The following is a 21786-nucleotide window of genomic DNA, read 5'->3' as shown; positions in this document are numbered from 1 at the left end:
CAATAGATCTGTAACTGGTAGCTACATGCAGAATTGTCTGATTAACTCAACTGACCAGAATATTATATATAATATAGATAATGTGTCCTACAAGTGCAAGTTCTGTCATCCAAAAATATTAACCTTGGAAATGTATCTTGTGTACAACACAAACTGATTCAGCCTGAACAAGAAAAACACATTTCAGATGTGCAGTTTCTCCTCGGGGAAGGCGCTAAAGGCTGCGTGAAAGGGCTTGGGAAGGAATCGGTGCTTGTACTGGCAACACTGCAAACCCCAGCAGGGCGTGTCAGTATGAGAAGGAAGAGTAGGAAAAAAATGGGTGTCAGTTTGTTGGTCTATCAGTTCAAAGCACACACACTGAGCACAGCAGAGCAGATGGCAGTTAGAAAGACAGTAGCCTACAAAAGGCCTATAGCTCACACACATTGTCTGCAGTGTTCATTCTTTGTGGTCGTTGTACAGATGTGCAGCTAAAGAGCTGAGTGTCTGTACTTTGTGTGTGTGTGTGTCAGGAAACCATGATCCTGCAGGGTGTTCTGACTTTTTCTAATCCATTAAAAGCGCATGTCCATTGCATTCACCAATATGTCAGAGAAAATTCATTTATGTTTCTGCAGTGTTGAGCATTTTGTTCAAGTGGATCACCAGCTTGAAAACTAAGTATTATTATTGGAGTTTTTGTTCACACAGTGTTTCTCTTTGTTTTACACAGTTCCAGATTTTGGGATCGATGTGCTCTCCACCAATGGCAGCCAGGAGCCTCACGGCCCAGGCCTCCTCAAGGTGTCAGGCCTAGAGCGCAGTCAAGAGAGGAGCCAGGAGAGCTGCAAGGACCCCCAACCCCCTGCATCCAGCACCCCCGAGCAGCCTTTGCCCGCCCAAGACCTCCCCCTTACCCAGCCACAGCCCCAGCCCCAGCCGTCCATCCCCCGGCCCCTGTCCCCTCATTGGACCCAGGCGAACGGCCCTACCCAGGCTCCGGCCTCAACCCACCTGCCCCCACGTTCAGAGGCTCTCCCCAGGCCTCAGACGCCCGCAGCCCTGCCTCTCGCCCAGGGCCAAGAGCCCTCGCCGCCCCCCCCTCCCCGGCCCCAGCATCAGCACCAGCACCAGCCTGAACTGCTGTCTCACCCCCGGCCACCACCTACGCCCAGCCTCCACCCACATCCACCATCGCCTGCCCTCCCAACTCACCATCCTCACCAACAGCATCCCAGCCAGGCGGGGCCCCACCGGCCTCCATCGCGCTGCCACCCCCGGCCCCTTTCTGCGTACAACGGCCTCAACCTCAACGGTCACAGGTACGGCTAACATCAGACTTCACACACCGACTGATCAGTTCATTACAGTGAAGATTCATGTCTCTCATGTCCTCGTCTGCGTCCTCGTTCTGATGCAGAAAATTACAGCAGAGCAGATAAAACCTCCACATTCATACAGACTAGTCACACATACTTGAAAACACTAGAATATCTCTTGAGCTGAAAGTACGCATGATGCCCTATCAGTATGTAAATTGCTATCAGGCAGAGCTTCAAGTCCCTGAGCCAAACAGTAGCAGCGTCTATTAACAGAGAAATAAAAGGGCCACACTGCTCCCTGAGTGCCTGTGATTTATTAGCCACCCACATTGTCACTGGGGCTCTGTACAGATTCCAGCCCCAATCAGTTATACTGGCATTACATGTGATAGTGTAGTATAACCTTGAATCAGTACTATATTGTTTTTATTTTATTGATGAGAAGTTATTTGTGCATGAGACCAAGAGGGAAGTTGTAATAATCTGTCTGGATAAAATGAATTCTTCAGAGGGCTGTTAAATTTCTCAAGTTCTTAAGAATCCTCAGTGGAACTCCGCTTTGTACGTTCAAATACACCATCATCACAGTAATCTTTCATCTGATTAAAAATAACAACAATAGAGCTGGTGCAGGGCTAAGTTTAGTGTGTTGTGTCCTATATCTGTGGAGGAGCACTGAGGCCTGTGAGACTCTTCATTAATTTAAGACTCCAGGACTCCAGCATAGCTCCTTCAGAACCCACTCAGTCCCAACAACAGCTCTGCCTCACAGGCTCTTAGGACTTGGCTTCACCTCCCACTCTCTGTGCCAGCTCTGCCAGTCTGCCAGTGCGCCGGCAGGGCCTGGCACCCGCTGTGAATAATCACGGCCGGGGCCCACAGCAAAGAGCGAGCGCTGCAAATGAGCTTTTAGGCTTTGTGCGTGGAGCTGTGGAGACGCAGGCTCTGTGGCTGCCCCTGGGGAAAAACCCACACACACTACAAAAGACTGTTTGCTTACACATGCATACACCCTCTCATCCCATTTCCGATGCACATGTTCACTACCTGGCTCTGGAGGAAGTGCCTTAACAGAAGCTGTTCAAAGACAGATGCTCATTGTGTTATGCTTGCCAGCGGTGGTTTATTTGTATCTGAGGGTGCTGAAAATGTGGTGTTTTTGCGGATCATGTTTGCCCTGGATTCTGTGAGGCACAAGAGAGAAGCAGGGAGGCGCTTGTAAATGGAGGACAGTTGAGGTGTGAAAACACTGTGCTGGGAATTGAACGTCGGAGCAGATGGAGATTAAGGGGTGTGGAGGAACAAGTGTTAATTTTGACTGATCACGCCTAGCTTAACCTGGCTCCTTTCTCCATCTTTCTCCTGTTTTTTTTCTCTCTCTTTCTCTTCGCAGCGGCAGCAGGAGCAGCACACCAGGCACCAAGCCCCACGGGCCCCCTGGTCCCTCCTTTCACCTCCCCCACCACCCGCCAGCTCCCGCGGCGGCCGCTACAGCAGCAGCCTCCGCCTTCCCCTTGCCCTTGGCGGCTAACCAGAACACCCCCCACAGCTTCCCCCCTGCCTTGCAGTCCTCGCCCCACCCACATCACCCCAATATGTTCGCTCCTCCAGCGGCTTTGCCTCCACCGCCACCACTGACGTCTAGCGCCCTGCCAGTACCTGGACACCCTGCTGCTGGGAGTGCCTACTCAGGTAACCATGACAGGCTGCCAGCAAATGTCCCCACACCGCCCCCAAGTGGTGTGGCAGAGGACTGCTTATTAGCCTGACAAAAAACAAAAGGCTAAGGTCCTATTTTAGCCAGTTGCTGCATCAGGGCTGTTGCCAGGCTGGTCAAGACATGAGAGTAAACAAGGAATCATTTCAGAGCAGTGTTTGATTTTAAAGTGGTTGAGATGTGGAGACAGATGGACAGCCAGAATGCTGCTCTGGTAATTATTTAAAGAAACAAGCAACTGAGTCCAAGATAATCCACATGTACTCCATGCCCGGGGTTTTGTGTGTTTATAGTCGTGCGGACAGTTCAAGTTCACACTGTTTGTCGTGCTCTGATTGATCGATTCTCACGCACCAGTAATATCCACCAGCAAGTCGGACCACATAGCAAAAGCGATTACAGACCCCGTGCACATTTCCACGCAGTGCTGTCTAGCTAAATGTCAGGGTCAGTGTGGGGGGGGGGCTCGCCTTCAGCAACCTTCCAAGAACTTCCATTTTCACCTGGAATGGTGTTCATGTGCGAGAAATCAATTTGGTCAATACGGAACGGAGCGAGCTGGATTTTGTTCAAAAGATACTAATGAAATTTTTATGAAGAGAAAATTCCACCCCGGCTCCCAGCCCAATAAAGCTTGAAATGAATGCAGAAAATATTGTAGCGAGTCACTGTGGAATAGGAAGGATAAGGTTACTCAAGAGGAGACATAATCTCTCAAGGCAGGTTTTGTTGAATTTAGAAGAAAAGCCAGTGATTACTTGAAATCCATTCTTTCTCCACAGGCTGTGCAGAGGTTATTAGAAAAACAGATGTTGTTCTCTCAGAGGGGCTGTAGCGTATCAAATCACAGCATTTGACAGTTCCAGCACTCAGACAGTTCTAATCATCTCAAGCCTCGCTCAAATTTAAAATGACATGCTGATAATCACAGTCATTTCCTGCTTGTTTCTCTTTTTAAATATAACTTTGACATGTCTACACACTGAGCTCCCTCCAGGGGTCTTTGATGGCTTCCAGCAGTACCTGGCAAAATGAGGAAAACTTTGATTTCACTGTAATTAAATTAACTAGAATATGTTTTAATTACAGAGACAAGTCTAATTACAGTTTTTCTTTCAGAACTTAACTATTCATGTTTAGATAAAGTTTCTTCTACCGCAACAAAACTCATACCATACGAGAGGTGGTAGGTGGCTGGGAGAAAACCTTACATAATGGCTTCTGAGGCCGTTAAGTGTCTATTCAGAGTCTGCTGTGTGAAAATGTTTGAGAGCTCTTGACAGTCCCCCTCCCCTCATTAACAAACCCAGTCCTAATCCTGCCCTCTTGCTTCTACTCCTCCAGAGCAAGACCTTCTGCGCCAGGAGCTCAACACCCGTTTCCTGGCCTCCCAGAGCGCCGACCGCGGCGCCTCGCTGGGCCCTCCGCCCTACCTGCGCACTGAGTTCCACCAGCACCAGCATCAGCACCAGCATCAGCACCAACACACCCACCAGCACACCCACCAGCACACCTTCACGCCCTTCCCCCACGCCATCATGCCCACCCCAGCACCGCCCATGGTGCGTACCCCTGCCAGAAATGTGAGGATAAGTAGAACGCATGTGAAAAACTCTTACCATAAACAAAGTTTTTATGTCTTCTAATAATGACTTTTAAATATGCAAAGGAGTTGGCGGGCATGGCACTGAGAGTGTTTTCATTCTGTGGGTGTGAGAGTGAAGATTTTACAGTTGTACATGTGTGTGAGCGGCACACTGTAGGGACCTGTGAGCTTCTATGGCGGCCTTTCAATGATGACCATGTGTGTCCATCCACACCACAATGATGTCTTTATTCTCCCAGAAAGCCTTTCTAGTGTTTTCTCTGGCATACTCTGGGCCTCCAGACTTGAACGCCGTTATTTTCTAAATTGGCAATAACTTGCCCAAAGCATGTTAACTTCAGAGCCAGCTCTCAGAACATAATACACTTAATTCATTCTGAATTTAATGACATCATTTGGTCCTGTTTGAGGGTTTTTATTACTGGCAAATGCCTTATGTTAAGAGCCCCGGTGTTTGTTGGGGGAGACCACAGGCAATGGGTGGCTGGACCTAAAACTCCCATCCACACACACACATTCATAACAGCCTGGCCCAGAGAGGGTTTGCTTGGCTCTGATGATACCTCAAAGGCAGCACGGCGAAGCCTCTGACAGCTAATGAGGCCATAAAAAGCCTCTTTATGGCTGCAGTGTTTAGTCTTGACTGGGGAAATATTCGCCCTGAGCTTGTGCTGCACCACTAAAAGGAGACCAAATGAGACACAGAGCCCATGCTAGTTTACAAGGTCTTCACATGATCATGAAAAGGGGAGGATGAAAACGGTCTAGCTTGGGAAGTGGTTGAACTTTGACACCCAGTTGAAATCTGTAATCATAATCTCAATCTGTGACCATGTTCCTAGTAAATTACAATTTGTGCTGTATTCTGTGTTGGCCTGAAATAACCCTGAAATAAGCCAGTGTACATGTGTAGGTTATCATGTGTTCTCTACATATTTGTACTTAGCTCTGTTTCATTTCTCCTACAGTTTGACAAATACCCAACAAAAGTTGACCCCTTCTACAGACACAGTGTGAGTTTCCCTACTGCGTACTATCTGTCTGCAGAGCACTTTGTTGTTTGCCCATTATACCATTCCAGCCCATGCTTGTGTGTGTGTGTGTGTGTGTGTGTGTGTGTGTGTGTGTGTGTTGGATGTTCATCTCCTCTTCCTAATGGATACTGTAAGCATCCTAGCTGTACCATCTCACCCTTCAGCCTCAGCAAATGTTGTGATTAATGAAACAATGTTGGATTCTTAGACCTTGGAGCACAAGATTTATTGTGCATGCACGTAACAGAGAAATTATTGTGCATAGAAATGAATACAGAAGGAGACACTGGCTGCGTTACAGAGGAGACTGCATTATTACCAGAGGAATACTATAGCTTTGTCTTGCTTACTACTCTGCATTTGTATTTGTCTGCTAACAGCAGTGGCTCACTCAATATTACTCACTAAAGGGGACTTACTATAAAGCTTCCACATACGTGCTGGAATGCTTTTTCTTCAAACTGTCCCTCAGCTGAGATGAAGATTTGAATGTCAGATAAATCATGTATTTATATTCAGATCAGCCCAGGGTCAAATGGATGTTACAGAGTGTTGGTAGTTTGTTTTTAAGACTTTCATTTCTTATTCTCAGTATTTCCTCAGTCTTATTATGGTGGCATCAAATACCCTGAAGCCGGTTTGTCTCTATAAACCTTGTGATGTCGTAAAACATGATGCACACAAGTTGCATTTAAAACCTTCCAGCGTAGCCTCAAGAGCTTCTAATAACTCGTCCTGGCTTTGAATAATTTTGTTGCACCATCCATGATTAAATGAAAGTTGAGGATGAAAAAACATTCTCTAATTCCACTAAGGCTAATATGACTGACAAGAACAATTACACTGAGTAGTTGATTACATGTCTTTCTCTACAGGATAATTTTATGGAAGCCTTGAGCACTTGTTTGGTTTACATGCATTTTGCTTGTATTACAACATTCTAGTTTTCATATCAAAGGAGTGTTTTCCCTTATTTAAATCCACTGGGAATGAGCAGGGAATATTTTATAAACTTGCAGTTCGTGAAACATGTAGGCAATCGTCTGTAACTTCCCCCATCTCAGCAGTCTTTGAAAATTCTGACTGGATGTTGCTCATCTGTCACTATAACCTGTTTGCTGCATCTCCTCCTCTGACTCATGCAGCTGTTGTCCTGCATCTCAGTGACAGACAGAACCATCCTCACACCTCCTCTCCCTCTTTTCTTCCTCAGCTCTTCCACTCCTACCCACCGGCCATGTCTGGCCTTCCCCCTGTCATCCCTCCAACCGGGCCCTTCGGCTCGCTGCAGGGCGCCTTTCAGCCCAAGGTAAAACGCGCATCGACACCACCACACACCTACAGAAAAACAAACTAAAGATAGGAGTTATTTACAGAGTATCTTGTTTCGATCTGTGTCTGGTGCTCTCTAGACCTCTAATCCACTGGATGTGTCCACAAGACCTGGAGCCGTCCCACACACATTCTTACAGAAGGACCCCAGGGTAAGAGCACATACACACAACACTCGCAGTGTAGAAGTAACCTTTAGCCTCTCTGTATATGTTGCATAAGCCTTCAAGTTATCAGGTGAAGGCTTTCAAAACCAAATTAAGTCACTGTAAAGAATATTCATATACAGTTAGTTTCTAGACAACATAGACGTCAGCGTATGTGTTCCTGTTTCAGCTGCCATGTTTGTCTTATTTGTATGCAGATCCCCGTTTCACACTCATGTGTTAATTACTCCTGAAATGATTAATTTCAGAGGGACATTTCAACATTTCTATTTGGACCATAATGAATACTCCACACAGAGACTAATTAGAGCCAGGATGATTGAAAACAAAAAACTCAACCTGTTTTTCTCCCCCTCTCTCATGTAGCTAACGGATCCATTTCGGCCCATTCTCAGGGTGAGTGCTCACTCCCTACAGTGTCTCGGCCTCTTGCTCCCTCACACACACCATAATAGCCATGATGCCTTGAAGGGTTTTTGCTAATGAAGTTAATAGTGTCTTTAATTAAATGAGCGCTGTATTTGGAGGCTGAGTGCACTAGTTTCCTCAACAAAGCTCATTGTGGAGATAAGTGCATCCTCCGGATGTGGAAATGCAATTTTTAGACTTTAAACATTCATCACTTGACAGCTGTAATCACTGTACTGACCATATCTTAAAGTTCCTCTCCAGACATGTTTATACTATGTAAAAGTCTCTGCTATGATTAATATTTTATCAAACATAGATTTTATTGAAAAATCTGGATCAGGCCTTTTGCCTCGCCCACCAACTGCTTGCTCCAGGTGGACAGGTGAAAGAGCAGAGAGTAGCAAGATGGTTAGAGGAGGAAACGTCAGAGAGACTCAGCCACATGTTTGAGCCTCAGCCAGACCCAGACTCAGAAGTTTATTGTAAATCGGCGACTACAGAGACTAATCAGAGCAGTTAGCGTAGCTAATTGGTTATGTTGTTTGTTAGCTTGTAACTGGCAGTGGCTGACACAGTGTTAGTGGTTGTGCTAATGCAAACTCTGTCTGTCTGTACTAACAAGGGTTTGGTGACTGGTGAAGGAGCAATGTGTATCAAGATGATTAGTGTTAGAGGAAACATCGCATGAGGAGTCTGTTGAGACCAGAATTGCTAATGCAAACTCTCGCTCTCTGTACGGACAAGGTTTCGGGTTTATTTAGCCCCGCCCCCCCATCCCCACAAGTTGAAAGGGTTGGTTCACTGCAGTTATGGTGTTGACTGTTTATCTCTCATGACATGTCTTATATAAAAACATCATATGGATGTTAACAAGGTTAAACACTTTCATTGGAGGGGTTTTATAAACAATATATGATCAAAGCTGCTACATGGAGCTGTACCATATCTAAGTATCAGTATGCCATTCTCAGATAAAGAGAGGGTAAAGAGAAGGGTGTGCTGTGTTCATGTCATCTGACCGTTCAATATGATTGTATGAGGCAAAGTTAATTTGCATTGACAATGAAATGCATCTATCAGATGTGGTCTAAAAAACCTTGAACATCAGACTGACATGAGGAATATGACCCTATTATTGGGTTCAAAGATGAATACAGCAGAGCTTATAGATGATGATGATTAATGATTAACAGATGTAAACAGCTCCACACTTTTATGTGAATGACAGATACAAGTTTACACATAAGAGTTCATTTGTGACATTGTGTTTTTGTCTTGTGTTTACAGAAACCAGGGAAGTGGTGCGCCATGCATGTCCATATCGCCTGGCAAATATACCACCACCAGCAGAAAGTGAAGGTGAGGACTCGCCTGACTCCTCTCTCTCTGCACTGTACCAAATCTATGTATTAACACAGTGTGAAGTTAGATGTGTTCCACTTTCATCCTACATACTACCTGTATACAGAATACATAGTTGAGGTAAACTGTTTTTACAGGTAGTACACAAGAAATCAACATACTTTACTCTTAGCATGCAAAGAAAAACCAAACTGCAACTTTAAGATGCCACTTCACAAAGAGACTGAAATGTTTTTTCCAAAAATGTAATATTATTTCTCATTTTCTGACAAGTTCCTGGAGCTGATTCACCATCACTCTGGGCGACTAGTGTACATCAACAATTAACTCAAAAAAATCAAGGGTTTGTTAAGTCTTCATACTGACTGCATCAGTTCAGTATATTTCTGAATAATTAATTCCAGAAAGGAGTCATCTTTTCTGTTTCTCTTCTTGTTGCTTTTCTTAATTACAACTGTGGTTACAATTGCACACTGATATCAAAAGAATATTGTAAAGATAAAAGCTGATCTTTCTACTCATTTGATAGTGATTCTACTGTTGCAAGTCCCTTAACAAAATACTGTTCAGACAATTAAAATGACAAGTAATTTAAATTGTATGGCTTCTGCAGCAATAACAACATCATTTGTTGGGAGTATAATGATTAAGGAAAGTCACTGCTTGGTAAAGGAGTGTAGCCTGGCAGTCAGTGGGACTCAAAATGTATCCTTGTGCCCAACGTAACACAAACAATAACCTGTAAAATACCCAGTGGAACCTTTGCAGCTGTGTGAAGGGTTTTACATGTGTTTCTCTGTGTCGCTCTGGCGTCTTCCAGCAGCAGATGCAGGTCGACCCTCACAAGCTAGACTTCGGCCTCAAGCCTGAGTTCCTGAGTCGACCTCCGGGCCCGGGGCTCTTTGGCGCCATCCATCACCCCAGCGACTTGGCTCGGCCCGCCACGCTCTTCTCCGCTGCAGGTGATTGTGTCAGATCTCTGGGTAGAGAGATTGATTGATGGTTAACACCAGTAGCCTCTGACATACAGCTGCAGTCGATCAGTTCCTGCTGTTCAGAGTGAGCTGTTGTCTGTTCACGTTATTGTTTCTGAGTTCAGCTGTGAACGATACAAGGCAAAACATCCAACAGGGTTTATCCACAACTTGAAAACAATAATGATGTCAACCACTTACTGACTGCACATAGAATAATTAACATGTCGTTGGTTTTTCTGGAGCTTTCAATCACATTTTTTTGCCTTGTTTTCCCCAAAGGAGGCAGTGTCATGTCTCTATGAGATGTGGCTGATGGGAATGGCATTAATTTTGCAGATATTTGGTCACAAACCAAAGTATTGGACAAATTAAAACCCTGACCTGAAGAAAGATTTAAAGGTCATCTTAAAGAGGGACCTGAAATATCTGAACCAAATTCTGACCTGTTTGTGGCGCCAGATTAAAAGTCAGGGGGCTTCATCCTCTGGGGATCTTGAATGTCTTTACAAAACTCCATTTTGTTTTTGAGATATCTCAGTCTGGACCAAAGTATGTGTTGAATGACATACCAACACTGCCATCCTGAGAGCCTCACCTTTAGCACGGCTACAATATATCAACAGATATTCTTTTTCTTATGCATAAACACACAAAATATATAACACATTTTGAGAAATAAACTTGTTAATGCTCTCAAGACAATGTGCAATGGAGAAACTATTTCTAAACTACCTACCTTGTATCATAGTCTTAGTCACCTCCGTGGTTGATCGATGTTTCTGTGATGCCTTCTGTCTCTCCCTCCTCAGGTCCTACACACCCATCAGCTGGTCCCTTCGGCCATCCGCCCCACCATCCTGGAAACTTCCTCACCCCAGCATCTCACTTAGGTAAGAGGACTTTTCAGTTGTTCTCGGTGTCACTCTGAAAAAGGAAAGTTAAGATGTCGATTAGATGCATGGTAACATGATGTGTCTCCCATCAGAACCTTTCGCAAGACCTGCATCATTTGGAGGACTGGGCTCTCTCAGTTCATCAGCCTTCGGAGGACTGGGAAATCCAGCACTAAGTGAGTTTTAACCTCATGAATGATGCAGTAATATTTAGTGGTTATCACTTAATGTTTCTACAGCTGTGATGCAACGTTTAGTTATTGTTACTGATGTTGTATAAGAACAATGGAATTAAGATACAGACCAGATCAAGTTGTCGAGATGCTCATTTAACTTGCGTCCTTCCGTGTTTTTCCACGTGTTGAATCCCTAACAGCGGCAAATTCAGTATTCGGCCATAAAGATGGCCCCAATGCACAGCAGCACTTCAACAGCAGCAGCAACAGCAGCCACCAGGAGCCGTGGAACCGCCTGCACCGCACGCCGCCCTCCTTCCCAACACCACCTCCCTGGCTGAAACCCGGAGACTCTGAAAGGAGCACCTCAGTCAGCTCACATGAAAGGGACCGAGACTCTGACAAGCGGGACCCGTTGGTCGGTAAAGACGACAAGGACAGGTGGGTGCAGTACAGCAGAGACTCTACCATGACTCCTGTTTCCTTTGTTACCTCATTATTTCTCTTTATATTCTGCATGTTCATGTTTTTTACATGAGTTTTAATTTGGAATAAAAATTGTCCTAGTTAATCTTTTGAACAAAAGTTAGTGGTTCTGATGGGAGGACTGTGTTTGTATATCTAGGGACTCTGTGGAGAACCGCCACCTGAGCCATTCGTCACCAGTCCCTGTAAACCCCATTAGCCTACTTGGCCACAGCCGGCCTCCAGAGCACCACAGGAACCACTTGCCTCCTGCTTCTGGAGAACCTCAGAGGGACAAGGAGAACAAGGCAAAAGACAGGGAGCGGGACCACTCTGAGTCCTGGAAAGACAATGGCACAGACGACCACAAGCTCAAAGACAACCAGCACAGCGACAAGGACACACCTGTCATCCACGATGGCCGGGTGTCAGAGGACAAAGTGTCCAACAGGGGGACGGCGTCCCCGTACGTCCGACAGACCAGCCTCGAACGGCCCAACAGCAGCCTGAGCAGGGAGGTCCTGGAGAAGAAGGTGGAGCTGCCGTACGAGCACCAGAAGAAGAGCAGTGAGGTGAAAGTGAAGGAGGAGAGGAAAGAGGAACAGGATGGAGCTACAGAGAGGCCAAGTGAGCACCCAGCACAGGCGCCCTCCACGCCAAACCTCCACCCCCCCTCCTCGATGCCTGTGCCTATGGGCATGGCTGGTGTCCACCCGATCAACAGCATCAGCAGTCTGGAGAGAACTCGAGTGGTGGCGCCCTTCATGGGTATCAGCCCCATCCCAGGAGCTGACAGGTTCCCCTACCCTGCCTTCCACTGGGACCCAATGAGGGACCCCTACAGGGGCCTGGACATTCACAGACGGGACCCTTTGGCCAGGGACCTGCTGCTAAGAAATGACCCTCTGCACCGGCTGGCGGCGCCACGCCTCTACGAGGCCGAGCGCGCCTACAGGGACCGTGAGCCTCATGACTTTAATCGTGACCACTCCCACCCTCTGGCCCTGGAGCAGAGGAGGGAGCAGGAGCGCGCCCACCTGGAGGAGCGCGACCGCCTCAACATGCTCAGAGAGGACTATGAGCACGGGCGCCTCCACCCTGCAATGCACCATCCTGCCCTTGACGGACACCTTCCGCACCCCGCCCCGGGCCTCATGGCCCCTGGACTCCCGGGCATGCACTTCTCCAGGGTCAGCCCCTCAGCCGCAGCAGCCGCAGCCCATCAGAATGGTATCCTCAACAAAACACCGCCCACCGCCTCTCTGAGTGCCCCGCCCCCACTCATCCCCACATTGGGTGCCCGGCCCGGCTCGCCCAGACGGACTACTCCCCTGGCCACAGATATCAGAGACAGGCCGGCTCACAAAGACATCGAGGCACGGTGAGCTGAGCTTCAGCAGACTCGGTGCCCCTTCAGCCCTGTGCCTCACTAACACTGAACTCACACCAAGCACTTAGCTTTGGGCAAAGCAAGACTGTAATATAGCTGTGAATAACTTATGTGGGCAGAGCCATGCCCACACAATGAATTGTTTTTGTATAAAACTACAAAGAGACAATAATCATGGAACAAAAAATAAATTTTTAAGATTTTTTTTCCAGTTTGCTCTAGCTTTTTGTGTTGATTCTTCCTCTTGTACAGCAAAGTGATGTGGAGTAAGAATGAACAGTTTTGGAATGTACAGGTACTTTAGCACTGACAGCAAAGTGTGTAGATAATGTGTACAGTCGCTGTGCTCACGCTGTATGGATTAAAAATCATGGTACAAATATGCAAAAGGGTGTTTTGAAAGCTTTACTTTGAACAAATGTAAACAGAGGAGTGTTACGGTGGTGATTCAGAATGTGCTTTTTGCTATTTCCTTTTTTTTTTTTTTTTTTCTCATTTGGTTGACGCAACTGATTAGCATTGTACCAGAGACCCCATATTCAACTATGCAACAAAAATGTCTGGGCTCCCTTTCTGAAAGCTGGCCTTCTCACCACTACTGACTGTGCACCAATAAAGGACAGAAAGCTGTATTCTCTCCACAACTCAGACTTGACAAACACTGGGTCCCTGCAGCCGGAGACGAGCTTGAACTGGGTCCACGCAGGGTTTGTAGGCAGCAATTTGGATTAAACAAAAATGTTTTGAGAATTGGTTTCTCAACTATGATAAATTGTGGTGACAATCCTAGAAACCGCTGATGGAAGTATTGCATTTCAATTGATTTTTAATGTAAAAAGCCAGCAGCACAAATGTTAAGATTACTACCCCTCACCCCCCATTCTTCCTTCACTCAGTCTTGTTCTGGGGAGAATGCAGCACATTAAACACAATGACAGCACATTAGCCCTACTGAAGGAGTGTAAAGTACATGTTTTGGAAATAGGTTCTGTTGGTCAAACAGTGTATTAAAGTGCTTTCCTAAGTTGTTGTACCTACAAAATCAAAAGACAAAAAAGCAAGTCTAAACTATGGACAGTTTGTTTCTAATGAGCAGAGATCTATTTTAGTAGTCCACTGAAGGTTTAGTTGTGCGCTTCAAACTCTGTGATATCATGTTGTGCAGTGTTTTTTAATCCAACATAAAAATGTCCACCGGAGCCATAGTGGTTAGTTGATGCGTATTTCAAAAAGATTGTTAAATGAGAAAGTTTTTTTGCTGTTTACCATGTACAGGGAAAAAAAAAGAAGTCTTTCTAGATCATGTACAAAAATGAGAAAAAATGAAGCGACTGAATCTTCAGCATGCTCCTCATTTAAACTTGTGTTATGTAAATTGTGCCATGTTATTAAAAAATGTGTACTAACTCTGTTTTTGGGCTTTTATTCCTCCGCCCACATACACTGAACTGAGCAAACAAGCTATATTTCTTTCTGACACTCCACATTTACACATTTAACGACTTCCAACATTAGACTCCCAAAGAGGATAAACTACTTCAGCTACAACTTACATCTGCTTCATAAGTACTTTAAACACTATTAATTGTGTAGTTATGAAGCCGCTATAAGGATTTTAGCACTTATTACAGGCACCTCTGATCAGGCCATCAATCGCCTAAAGAGCCAGAAGATGAAGTTCGCTCGGCACTGCTGACTTATTAGAAAATTGCTTGGTAACAGTTAAAGCTGCAGAAACATGATGCATCACATCAGCTACTTGTGCTTGGTTCAGTAACAGTGCTTTAAACATCAGCAGCCTTCACCGGGTGAATCATGGCACGGTACTTGTGTATTCATCAGAGGATGCAAGCGTTATTGACATTCCCATTACACTGAATAACCACAGCATTCAGGCAACATTCTCTGATTGATATGAAGCGCCGTGTCGCCGACGCACTCAGGCCATGCATCAATCAAATGTTGGCTCGATCTGTTACTGGTGGGAAATGTGGGTTGCCTGCGTTTCCTCCTGCCAAGTAAATGCCTCCTGCTCCTGGGACAAACGCTAAGTTTCCTCACAGACCTGCGCACACGAAACCTCCAAATACAGTGTAGTTCAGGCTTCTGACCAGGAGAGGGAGTCAAACTGCTAGAAACAAACATGTAACAAGAACGCCCTCATAACTGCTCCAAGATGATACCACAATCCCATCATGGTCTACAACTATTTTCATTCGAGCAAACGATTAACCAAGTAATCAGTTTTGATGATCAATTAATTTTTGAAGTTTCTGTGGTTCCAGCTTCTCAAATTTGAATATTTTCTGGAAATCTTACTCTTCTATGATTATGAACAACTATTTAAGTCATTAAATTCCAGTCATTCTCTGGTTTAAACTTCTTAAATGTGAGGATTTGCTGCATCTCTGTATTATATGACTTTGACTTTTGTACTGTTGGTTGGACAAAAGACATCTGACACATCACTAACGGTTCTGGAAACTTGTAATGGACATTTCTTTCACAATATGCAGGCTACCTTCTCATATGTTATAGACCAGACAATTAATCTAGTCCATTCATCAGGAAAATAATGGGTACATTAAATCGAAAGAGAATAATTGTTAGTTGCAGCCCTGATTTTCATTAGTGATTAATCTGCTGATAATTTATTCAATTGATCATTTAGTCTATAAAATATCAGGAAATGCTAATTAAAATGTCTCCAGAGAACATTCAATTTAAGTCCAACCAACAGTTTCAAATATTCAGTTTACTATCATAGAAGAAAAAAAAAAGAAGCAAAGTTTTTTCTTAACTAAATGACTTGACCATTGACAATTTATTGTTGCAAATTAGATTAATTTATCATTTAATCAACTCATCTTTCAGCTCTAATCTCATGTTTCTGACCAGGTCAGAACTAACTCCTTGCAGCCTGGTCAGCAGCTCAGACACCATGTACAATACATGGAGGTATGTCATCTCCCTGAGTCATGAAATCCACTTCCAAACTCTACATCACACCTATTGTGCTCAGCCAGAGCCACTGCCTGCTTCTATCAGCTATTTCTGGCACAGCCTATTCTAAGCACTGACCAACAAAATCCTAAACTCCCTGAGTAAACTGCTTTTGGATGTTGCTACAAATCCTCCCTCCGCTGGACAGAACCTGTCTTTTCAGCCTCCGCTGCAGGTTTCATGTATCTAAGCTTCTTGCCTCGATTTGCCTCGTCTGTCACTTCCTGTCAGGGTGCAGAGACAGTGTGGGGCTGGGGCAGCGCTCGGATGGACAAAGAAGAGAAAAAGCCTGTGTGTGAGAAAGCACACAAATAAAACACAGTGGGTGGTTTTGGACTTGCACAAGCCATAAACTGATTATATAACATTTTATTTAAAAGAATATTAAAAGATTATCAATTCATAAAAAGAACTACTGGAAAATCCTACAATTTTCATAAATTTTTTTTTGGAAAAGATTCATAAACTGATGAAGCATCCAGTTTTCATTTCCTCAAAACTACACAGTCAGCCAGAGTCGTTTTCATTGATCGAAACTGCAGCCAGATTTAGTTGTTGTCAATAATCAGATGAAGTTACCGCCTGAAAGGAACAGAGAAGCTATTAGTCTGCAAAGAGACACACTATCCACTGTGGTGATCGACAGAACCGGGTGTCTGACGAGGTGAAAACAGGATCCAGTTAATGCAGCTTCTTTATCAAACAACACACACAACTACAACCGAGAGCCGTGATGAGACAAAAGCAGTCAGCAGCAGCTCTGGTGTTTCACATATCAGTGAGTAATGATGTCTTCACTCCAGACATTACAGAGGTTTCATGGAGTGAAAACCTGATACTGATCCAATTAAAAACACTGAATTAACTTGTTAAACTTAATTATTTTCATTACTGATTAACCTGCCAGTTCTCAATCAATCAATTACTCCCGCCTGGAACCTAATGCAGTTAGACATTACAAAGTTTGGGCTCTGTGGATTCAAGTCACTGGAGCTGCACACTCATTTCTTTTAGATTGGTTTTATTTTTTATACGTTTAGACAGCTCAGACAGGTCGTTATAAACAGAGCAATTTAGTTTGTTTTTGAATTAAGTCTTTTGTATCACTGTGTTACACATTTCATTCCGGATTCCTGTGTAATTCTAATTTTGTGATATATCTTGTGTTGTCTGTCTTGGTTAGGACATTTTAATCTCATGGAGGCTTTGACTGATTAAATAAATGAATAAATTTAATTGTTTTGGTCAGAAAAAAAAAAAAAAAAAAAAAAAAAAAAAAAACTTATGCCCATCACATTTACACAGAGCCCAAGGGAACATTGTCAAACTATTTGTTTTGTCCATCCATCCGTCCAAAACCAAAAAAGCATTGGCAATGATAGACAATTCAGAAAACCAACAAATACACACTACTAAAAAGCTTAACATTTCAATACTGCTGTTTTTGAATAACAGTTTGATGCAGTTATTCAGGTTTAACTGTCTACGTGTTTGGTGCTAAATAAAAGGTGTTTTTTCTAAAACAACATTCAAGTTGACCGTTTTGAATGACAACACCTGACAACACTATCACGTCCCTCTCATCATGTAATTTTGCTTGTTGTACACATGGTGGCATCAGTGTACACGCCAACAGTGTAAGGCGAGGCAACAGTAGCAACACAGTTTCAAAGCAGAGATGCTGTACAGCAGGTATAATACACAGTGGCCTTGTCATCTCTTCCTACCTGAGTGAGTCGAACCAGTCTGGCAGGTTGACTTCCTCTGACCAGAAGTATGTGCTTGGTTACGTGCCTGGATTGACATGAACGGTGTCGTCACACATGCTGCACAACTAGAAGAGCAGCATGGCATGCTAGATGCTCATTGAGTGTCTTGTTATTCTGCTTGAGCTCAGCTAAGAGGCAAATAAAGCCACGGTCTTCACTCGTCAGCTGTCTGAACCATGGAGCCTGGAATTCATCCCAATACCGAGAGTCATCTGTCTCATAACTGGTGGCACACCTCTCTGCGCCTCAGAGCTCACATAATATCGGCAAACAAGAACATCTGACGCCTCAAAGCTATTGTCAACAAAACCTGTCTCTGGGAGATGACTAGTCTGGGTTATGCAAGAGGCAGGGGATCATAATAAGAGGAAGAAAAATACCTGGGATGACCCTATAGATATTCACCATCCCCTCCTAATAATATGTACTATACATGTTTCCATCACCTTAATCTCATGTAGCACAATGCATCAGCTCTGGCTAATACACCATCCTTTTCCCCTAGAAAAAACAGCTATTACAGAGGAATGCTTATAGTCTTTTCTCCCTGCTGACAACAGTTCTAATCACAACCAAACAAACGCGCTTGGGCGCTCCTAAAAATACTTTCCTGTTTTAAATGGGACGGCATCCCATTCTCAGTGGTAACGTTCCCCCGGTGTTTCCACTCTCCTGAGAAAAAGCCTATAAACGCAGGTCTAACAGTACCGCCGCCGGTTCTTCTACTGTATTAAGCAAATGCTGAGGCATCTCAAACCGAGTTCATTCGTTCATCATTAGTTGAATCGTTTAAAGGGGGTAAAACATCCAAGTGGCGGGTGGGGTAAATGTTACATTTCAGGCAAGGATGAGATCAAAAGAGTAAAAGCCGGCCTCAAATATGAAACGCTGTATTAGTGCACAGTGGATCCAGCCCTCCCGTGAACCCCGGGAAATTAGCATAATGCTTTAGACGCACGTATCCAATAATCTTTCACACTGACTGCTCACAGTGGTCAGAATGAGACGAGCTAATCTGGCTGCTCTGTCAGAGCCACATGTACATTTCTGAGGAGAAGATGAGGCCGTAGATCCCCTGTTTGCTTAAACTGCAATGTAAATATATTCTGACACCAGGTTCAAGCCAACTGTAGCTGTACGCCCTTACAAAAATAGACAATTGTTTTCTTGACTTTAATGGATTCTTTTGATCCTCCCACATCACTGTTCATACTGTACATGTGTTGTTTGATGTCTGAAGTAATCGAGGGGATGACTGAAGCCTTAGGCCCTCAAAATGAAAACTTGAGTATCTGAAGATCACGACACAAGCCATAGTAAGAAGCTGTAAATACATTACAAGACACCGTGTGTCAATATGCTCTCAGCCAGTGGGAGAAAAACACTTGAGCACTGCCTTTCTGTAAGCAGTGGAGAAAATAAGTACGTTCTCACACAGCCATGACCTTCAAAGACACAAACACAAGGTACAGTGTAACAAAGCAGAGAATAACTGCTGCTTATCACAACAAATTAAGACAGTAGCCTTTCTACGTGTATTCTTTCTTGTAAAATAAGATACTCAAGGTTCGTCTGTCTGATCCTGATATTATCTGACCATGGAAACAATGCAACTTAATCCTACAAGTCTTTTTATTTTATTTCCACCAGGATGGATTCAGATGACCTTCAGACACCTGATGCAGCAGGGCTTCATTAGCTGTGAGATTTAGCTGCACCAGTGCAGACTGATGTACTTTAATTATTCCAGGAGCTGCTTTTCCTGCACCAGAACATTTCACATGTAATGTAATATTATGTGAATGCATACAGACGTAACATCTGGTGTCTAGGGTCCGACCTCAGTACAGTGTTTCATATCTATAGATGTCCCTTAATGTTAAGCTTTCATTAGTACTTTATTATTACTTTGTCCTTAGGAGCCACCAAATCTCAGTCCTCATTGGCATACACCACCAAGCCAAACACAGCAGAGACTGGGGACTGACAATTAATAATTTCCCCCCAAGAAAACGCACAAACAGAGCACATACCAGCCATTGTGTGGAGTCTATTATGTGTAGGCCATTGGAATAAGCTAACATGTTAGCTACGGCTAGTTCCGGTATTAGCTTTGGCTACATCTTCATATGAAATGATTTCACAATCAGTGTCATAAAAGCATCGAACAGAGTCGAACAACAGATCAATAAGGAATAATAATTTCACATTCATTTAAGGCACATTTGCTGTAACATCTCACATTGTTAATGATCAATTTGCATATTTATCTGGGGGTATTGGAGTGTCAAATCAATGCATCAGGGATCATAGGCCTAGAGCACATGTATTTCTTACTCATAGATGCAACAATACTGAAAGGGGTGGGTATTTTTTCTTCAGCACTGGGTCTTTTTTTTTCTCCCACTACATGAATATGAATTAAGAGCTCATACAATCACTGGATCTTTTGTTGCAAATGTAATGAGATCTCAGTCAGCAGCCTTGTTCAGATAGGCAGATTGATAACAATGGAGGAGCCAGAAGGGAAGAGGTGGAAGACAAGATCTGATCTTAGGAAACTTTCTTAAAAAAGGTTTCAAGTTTACTTTTAGATGTGTTGTTTGCTAGTTTGCTAACTAATCTTAAAGTAAAAGACAAGTTAATCAAGCATTAGCTACGCAGCAGCTGTCCAGTCGAAAGAACAGCAGCGTTGTTGACAGTGTGGGACATTTGAATTAGACAGCCTTACTGCATTATATTCTATTATATATTGAATTGTCACCTGGTGCCTGAATTTCGTATTTTCCACCATAAATTAATGCAGAAATGGCACAAACTGGTGCATGAAAATTCACCAGACTGCAGGAAATTAAGTGTTTAACGCTCAAAGTTTCCGGGGGAGGACAAACAGACACCACCCGCCCCACCCGCCCCACCCACCCCCTGTTCTGTTGGTGAACCAATTAATCATCCCAGTGAGCCAGCATGCACAATACAAGCGTCCTGGAAGTAGCTCGGTAAAATAAATGGGACGCAGGCATTATAAAATGTTATTAATGACGCCTGTGCAATTCCTTTGCAAAAGTCATATAATATCCATAAAGCAAACAGACTATATTAACCTCTAGCATACACCGCAGTTAATAAGCACCACTTGTTAAACAAGCACCTTTCAAAACAACAATTACTTATGAGGAAAGCCACAAATCACCTATATTACCACTGAAACCACCAAGAGCACGAGCTCAACCAATACAACAACTTAATTCATTGTTCATTCAAATAAAATGCAGATAGCATAGCACAAGCTAACATTCAGCAGTGCCGACATTGTCCACAGAGCGAGACACTGAAACTCACACCAGCACACAAACATTAACAGACATTAACACATTGCCTCAAAATGTTAGCACGAACAGCAAAGACTTACCTCGGTTAAGTGAAGCGGTGAGCCCTGAAACTCTGCAGAGAATAACTGATAACTGCTAACTGCTAACTGCTAACCTCGCTCATCGTTCCTGAGTCTCATTAGCAGACACAGGTGTTTGTTATCGGTCCACAGCTAAAAGGAGCACACCTGGCTGGAATAGAGGAGGCCCCGGCGCAATCACAGTGATTTCCTCCTCAATGACATCTTGAAGTGACAGAAGCTAACTGTTAGCACGGGGGCCTGCTTATGACATGTTGCATGAGCAAATAAAGCCAGTTTTCAGTAAAGCTAATGGGGATGAGGAGAGTGAGAAGAGTATGAACATTTGAAGTTACCTTCTTGAGGTTTTCGAGGTTTTTTTTTCAACGTTCGTTATCTTTGTCGACACCTGTGGTGAAACATGGTCATTACAGGTTTGTTTTTGAACCACATATGACTAACTTCGTGCTAGTGATTCTGTTCCTTGTGATTTTGCGCGTCAGTCATACCAGACACCGGTTCATACAACGGTAAAATGCAAGGATTTATTATTACAACAGTGGGTCATAGGCTCGATCACCTGTTGCCTCATTTGGCCATAGATAGTGACATAAAAGTATTTTATTTATTTATTTATTTCAGTGATAATCTTTGAGACTGCCACTTTAACAACATGGCTTGTTACTAAAGGTGTTGTACCAGTAACAGTAGCACGCCATGTGATCATAAATTATAGAGTTGTACTGGAGTCAAAGACTTGAACCAGGAGATTGACTTCAGTCCTGGTCT

General features: G+C 43.9%; 1 protein-coding gene and 1 long non-coding RNA gene across 11 annotated transcripts in view; one reads left to right on the top strand and one right to left on the bottom strand.

Annotated features, from left to right (window-relative positions):
- The window catches only part of auts2a (activator of transcription and developmental regulator AUTS2 a), a 310731-nt gene extending 296486 nt beyond the window's left edge, over positions 1–14245 (top strand). For 5 of the 10 annotated variants that reach the window (XM_056396788.1, XM_056396787.1, XM_056396793.1 and 2 more), the window contains 13 exons: positions 716–1304; positions 2698–2996; positions 4366–4604; positions 5596–5640; positions 6875–6970; positions 7074–7145; positions 7527–7556; positions 8859–8930; positions 9754–9895; positions 10720–10800; positions 10896–10979; positions 11168–11420; positions 11605–14245. In XM_056396788.1, the coding sequence (XP_056252763.1) occupies positions 716–1304; positions 2698–2996; positions 4366–4604; positions 5596–5640; positions 6875–6970; positions 7074–7145; positions 7527–7556; positions 8859–8930; positions 9754–9895; positions 10720–10800; positions 10896–10979; positions 11168–11420; positions 11605–12829 (3227 nt within the window). In that variant the 3' untranslated portion in view covers positions 12830–14245. The remainder of the gene's footprint in view (positions 1–715; positions 1305–2697; positions 2997–4365; positions 4605–5595; positions 5641–6874; positions 6971–7073; positions 7146–7526; positions 7557–8858; positions 8931–9753; positions 9896–10719; positions 10801–10895; positions 10980–11167; positions 11421–11604) is intronic. The other 5 variants (XM_056396791.1, XM_056396796.1, XM_056396790.1 and 2 more) reach the window with 4 other exon arrangements.
- Positions 9796–21460, bottom strand: LOC130182143 (uncharacterized). The gene is made up of 3 exons (XR_008829685.1): positions 21019–21460; positions 10647–10834; positions 9796–9912 (listed from the first exon to the last, which is right to left on the bottom strand). It is a non-coding gene; the product is annotated as an uncharacterized LOC130182143 (long non-coding RNA).
- Between the last annotated feature and the right edge of the window lie 326 nt (positions 21461–21786).

This window comes from Seriola aureovittata, chromosome 15 (genome assembly GCF_021018895.1).
Source record: "Seriola aureovittata isolate HTS-2021-v1 ecotype China chromosome 15, ASM2101889v1, whole genome shotgun sequence".
Classification (NCBI taxonomy): domain Eukaryota; kingdom Metazoa; phylum Chordata; class Actinopteri; order Carangiformes; family Carangidae; genus Seriola; species Seriola aureovittata.
Note: the sequence above shows the minus strand (reverse complement) of the source record. Positions and strands in the feature narration are given on the sequence as shown.